At 37.6% G+C, this 6,000-nt stretch overlaps 1 protein-coding gene across 1 annotated transcript in view; it reads right to left on the minus strand.

Moving 5' to 3' along the window:
- LOC133634986 (adhesion G protein-coupled receptor L4-like) overlaps window positions 1-5,323 on the minus strand; it is a 28,420-nt gene extending 23,097 nt beyond the window's left edge. Inside the window, exons 1-2 of the mRNA XM_062027643.1 lie at window positions 4,759-5,323; window positions 2,184-2,333 (exon numbers count right to left, since the gene is read on the minus strand). Of these exons, the coding sequence (XP_061883627.1) occupies window positions 2,184-2,333; window positions 4,759-4,867 (259 nt within the window). The 5' untranslated portion in view covers window positions 4,868-5,323. The remainder of the gene's footprint in view (window positions 1-2,183; window positions 2,334-4,758) is intronic.
- Window positions 5,324-6,000: the final 677 nt, after the last annotated feature.

A 6,000-nucleotide genomic window follows, 5' to 3' on the forward strand; every position in this document is an offset into this window, starting at 1 on the left:
GATATGTGAGTATGTTTATACTGTAGGTTGATATGTGAGTATGTTTATACTGTAGGTTGATATGTGAGTATGTTTATACTGTAGGTTGATATGTGAGTATGTTTATACTATAGGTTGATATGTGAGTATGTTTATACTGTAGGTTGATATGTGAATATCTTTATACTGTAGGTTGATATGTGAATATCTTTATACTGTAGGTTGATATGTGAGTATGTTTATACTGTAGGTTGATATGTGAATATATTTATACTGTAGGTTGATATGTGAATATATTTATACTGTAGGTTGATATGTGAGTATGTTTATACTGTAGGTTGATATGTGAGTATGTTTATACTGTAGGTTGATATGTGAGTATGTTTATACTGTAGGTTGATATGCAAATATCTTTATACTGTAGGTTGATATGTGAGTATGTTTATATTGTAGGTTGATATGTGAATATCTTTATACTGTAGGTTGATATTAGAGTATGTTTATACTGTAGGTTGATATTCGAGTATGTGTATACTGTAGGCTGGTATTTGGGTATGTTTATACTATATGTTGATATTAGAGTGTTTGTATACTGTAGGTTGATATTTGGGTATGTTTATATCATAGTTTGATATGTGAGTATATTTATACCGTAGGTTAACATTTGAGTATGTTTTTCATATAGGTTGATATTTCAGTATGTTTTTAATATAGGTTGATATTTGAGTTTCTAGAGCGGCACGGTGGAGGAGGGGTTAGTGCGTCTGCCTCAAAATACGAAGGTCCTGGGTTTGATCCTGCGCTCGGGATCTTTCTGTGTGGAGTTTGCATGTTCTCCCCGTGACTGCGTGGGTTCCCTCCGGGTACTCCGGCTTCCTCCCACCTCCAAAGACATGCACCTGGGGATAGGCCCCTCCCACCTCCAAAGACATGCACCTGGGGATAGGTTGATTGGCAACACTAAATGGTCCCTAGTGTGTGAATGTGAGTGTGAATGTTGTCTGTCTATCTGTGTTGGCCCTGCGATGAGGTGGCGACTTGTCCAGGGTGTACCCTGCCTTCCGCCTGATTGTAGCTGAGATAGGCTCCAGCACTCCCGCCACCCCGAAAGGGATAAGCGGTAGAAAATGGATGGATGGATGGATTTGAGTTTGTTTTAAATATGGGTTGATATTTGAGTCTGTTTTTAATATAGGTTGATATTTGAGTATGTGTTTACCATAGGTTGATATTTAAGTATGTGTATACTGTAGGTTGATATTTGAGTATGTTTATACTGTAAGTTGATATTTAGGTATGATTATACCATAGGTTGATATGTGAGTATGTTTATACTGTCGGTTGATATTTGAGTATGTGTATAATATAGGTTGATATTTAGGTATTATGTATACTGGAGGTTGATATTTAAGTGTGTGTATAACATAGGTTGCTATTTAAGTAATATGTATACCATATGTTGATATTTGAGTATGTTTTTACTATAGGCTGATATTTAAGTATGTGAATAACATGGGTTGATATTTGAGTATGTTTATACCATAGGTTGATATTTAAGTAAGTGTATAACATAGGTTGATATTTAAGTAATATGTATACTATAGGTTAATATTTGGGTATGTTAATACCATAGGTTGATATTTAAGTATGTGCATAACATGGGTTGATATTTAAGTAATATGTATACTGTAGGTTGATATTTGAGTATATTTGTTATGCAAGTTGACTTGTCCAGGGTGTACCCCGCCTTCTGCCCAAAGCAGCTGAGATAGGCTCCAGCACCCCCCGCGATCCCGAACGGGACAAGCGGTAGAAAATGGATGGATGGATATTTAAGTATATGTGAGTATGTTTATACAGTAGGTTGATATTTGAGTATATTTATACTGTTGGTTGATATTTGAGTATGTTTATACCATAGGTTGATATTTAAGTAATATTTATACTGTAGGTGAATATTTGAGTATGTTTATTCTGTAAGTTGATATTTAAGTATGTGTATAACATAGGTTGATATGTGAGTATGTTTGTACTGTAAGTTGATATTTAAGTATGCGTATAACATAGGTTGATATTTGAGTAATATATATATACTGTAGGTTGATACCTGAGTATGTTAATACTGTAAGTTGATATTTAAGTATGCTTATATTGATATTTCAGTATTATAGGTTGATATTGAAGTAATCTGGGTTGATATTTACCATTGCAGAAGGTTGTCCCATCTCCAGTATATCCGTTGTTGCAAAAGCAAGCGTGGTTGGAGCCGTTCAGAGCCTTACATGTGGCAAGTCTGTGGCAAGACTCACAAATGTCAGAGAGTCTGCAGGGGTCCATCAGACTGGAGATCCATGCTGCAGCAACACATACACCAACATGCATATGTAGGGTTTCAAACATGTACACAGATGTGTGATATAACAACTTCTCTTGTTGGTAACTCCAGTCAGTATTCTAGTATTTGCTACCATGTATCAATCAATCAATCAATCAATGTTTATTTATATAGCCCTAAATCACAAGTGTCTCAAAGGGCTGTACAAGCCACAACGACATCCTCGGTACAGAGCCCACATACGGGCAAGGAAAACTCACCCCAGTGGGACGTCAATGTGAATGACTATGAGAAACCTTGGAGAGGACCGCATATGTGGGTAACCCCCCCCCCCCCCCCCCCCCTCTAGGGGAGACCGAAAGCAATGGATGTCGAGTGGGTCTGACATAATATTGTGAAAGTAGGGTTTCAAACATATACACAGATGTGTGATACAACAACTTCTCTTGTTGGTAACTCCAGTCAGTGTTGTAGTATTTGCTACCATGTATGTAGGGTTTCAAACATATACACAGATGTGTGACATTACAACTTCTCTTGTTGGTAACTCCAGTCTCTGTACTCGTGTTCTAGTATTTTCTACATGTATGTAGGGTTTCAAACAAATACACAGATGTGTGATGTAACAACTTCTCTTGTTAGTAACTCCAGACAGTGTTGTAGTATTTGCTACCATGTATGTAGGGTATCAAACATATACACAGATGTGTGATATAACAACTTCTCTTGTTGGTTACTCCAGTCAGTGTTCTAGTATTTGCTACCATGTATGTAGGGTTTCAAACAAATACACAGATGTGTGATATAACAACTTCTCTTGTCGGTAACTCCAGTCTTTGTACTCGTGTTCTAGTATTTGCTACCATGTATGTAGGGTTTCAAACATATACACAGATGTGTGATATAACAACTTCTCTTGTTAGTAACTCCAGTCAGTGTTCTAGTATTTGCTACCATGTATGTAGGGTTTCAAACATATACACAGATGTGTGATATAACAACTTCTCTTGTTGGTTACTCCAGTCTGTGTTGTAGTATTTGCTACCATGTATGTAGGGTTTCAAACATATACACAGATGTGTGATATAACAACTTCTCTTGTTGGTAACTCCAGTCTGTGTTGTAGTATTTGCTACCATGTATGTAGGGTTTCAAACAAATACACAGATGTGTGATGTAACAACTTCTCTTGTTAGTAACTCCAGACAGTGTTGTAGTATTTGCTACCATGTATGTAGGGTATCAAACATATACACAGATGTGTGATATAACAACTTCTCTTGTTGGTTACTCCAGTCAGTGTTCTAGTATTTGCTACCATGTATGTAGGGTTTCAAACAAATACACAGATGTGTGATATAACAACTTCTCTTGTCGGTAACTCCAGTCTTTGTACTCGTGTTCTAGTATTTGCTACCATGTATGTAGGGTTTCAAACATATACACAGATGTGTGATATAACAACTTCTCTTGTTAGTAACTCCAGTCAGTGTTCTAGTATTTGCTACCATGTATGTAGGGTTTCAAACATATACACAGATGTGTGATATAACAACTTCTCTTGTTGGTAACTCCAGTCTGTGTTGTAGTATTTGCTACCATGTATGTAGGGTTTCAAACATATACACAGATGTGTGATACAACAACTTCTCTTGTTGGTTACTCCAGTCAGTGTTCTAGTATTTGCTACCATGTATGTAGGGTTTCAAACATATACACAGATGTGTGATATAACAACTTCTCTTGTTGGTAACTCCAGTCTGTGTTGTAGTATTTGCTACCATGTATGTAGGGTTTCAAACATATACACAGATGTGTGATATAACAACTTCTCTTGTTGGTTACTCCAGTCAGTGTTCTAGTATTTGCTACCATGTATGTAGGGTTTAAACAAATACACAGATGTGTGATATAACAACTTCTCTTGTCGGTAACTACAGTCTTTGTACTCGTGTTCTAGTATTTGCTACCATGTATGTAGGGTTTCAAACATATACACAGATGTGTGATATAACAACTTCTCTTGTTAGTAACTCCAGTCAGTGTTCTAGTATTTGCTACCATGTATGTAGGGTTTCAAACATATACACAGATGTGTGATATAACAACTTCTCTTGATAGTAACTCCAGTCTCTGTACTCGTGTTCTAGTATTTTCTACATGTATGTAGGGTTTCAAACAAATACACAGATGTGTGATATAACAACTTCTCTTGTTGGTAACTCCAGTCAGTGTTCTAGTATTTCTTGCCATGTATGTAGGGTTTCAAACATATACACAGATGTGTGATATAACAACTTCTCTTGTTAGTAACTCCAGTCTGTGTTGTAGTATTTGCTACCATGCAGGTTGTTGTCACCAACAGTAACCTGGGTGCTCATTTAAGCACCAAGGTACAGTAGAAGTTGCATAGTTGTACAAATGCTGTAAGGTAAGCCACATACCTGTGAAAAGTAGGAGTTTCATTGGTGCCCCAAACAAACACTCCATGATTTGGCTGCTCCTGAATTTGTCTCCTCTCAGTTTGGTGGGCTGGCTGCTGACGTCCTTCATTTCCTGGCATCACGCTTCCTGTTTCTCTAAACCTGACCCTTCCTGTCCCGTCCTTTAATCTGCTTCTCACAAAAACACTCTCCTAACACTCACTACCAAGTTTTCTTGTTGCCACGCCAACCACGTATAGAATCCTTAGCTCCATTTCGGAATTTTACACGTCCGTCTTCCTGTGGCTCATGTTGACCTTTGGAAAGCCTCCGTCGCCATTGTCCTCTTTGTCCTCATGTCCAGTGTGGCTTTCACTCTGGGATTACACTTTCCCCTCCAACAACACTTTCAATAGTTCCAGTAACAAGTTACATTTCAGTGTTTATGTTGGACAGCTTTCAGAGTAAAACAAAGTACTCAGAACAGTTATATCATTGGTGTTTGGTGGATGACATCATCACCTCATTTGCATATTTCTAATGCTCCTAAAAATATGTGTACAAACAGAAATGAACGTTCTACTGTTGCTTCGTTATGATGGTACAGATCGTGCTTTTCAATTGTTTGCAAAATGACTCCCGCCCCCTAAAAGAAGAACAGTACATTTGCTGGAGTTGCTTTTTTGAAATAACCTTAGCTCGCCTGAGGGTTGGACAAATGTGACGCGTAATAAACAGTTATCCAACATGGTCGCTAAATGATCAGGTCTTTTGAACGGCTCTTTTACGTGATCAGTGACCACTGAATGGCAGAACAGTGGGAGAGAGTTACTGACGATCCGTTCCCAAAGTTCACTTAGACGCTCGGAAAACTGTGTGTGTGTGAAAGTCTCATCAGAACACAATAAGCAATGTTCGGAAAATTACTTTTAAAAAGTAATCAATTCTAGTTACTTAAAACTTTATCGAAAAAGTAGTTGAATATCTAACTGATTTACTCTTTAATAAATGTGATTATTCAACTAAGGAAATGAAAGCGTTACTCCCCCCAAAAAAATCAATGATCTGGCATACACAGCTGTGTGGCGTTTCATGAGAACAGAGTGTTTGCTAGCTTAACAGCGACAGTTTGCTGACAGTGTTGGCTGCTCTGTTGAATCTTTTCACTTGCTTGTGTTAGAGCCTCAATGAGCTTCCATGGCTATAGTCTCCTTGTCCACCAAAATTGCAAGCGTGTCACTTCAATCATTGATTTGTTGTTCA

This window comes from Entelurus aequoreus, linkage group LG19 (genome assembly GCF_033978785.1).
Source record: "Entelurus aequoreus isolate RoL-2023_Sb linkage group LG19, RoL_Eaeq_v1.1, whole genome shotgun sequence".
In the NCBI taxonomy this organism is placed as follows: Eukaryota; Metazoa; Chordata; class Actinopteri; order Syngnathiformes; family Syngnathidae; genus Entelurus; species Entelurus aequoreus.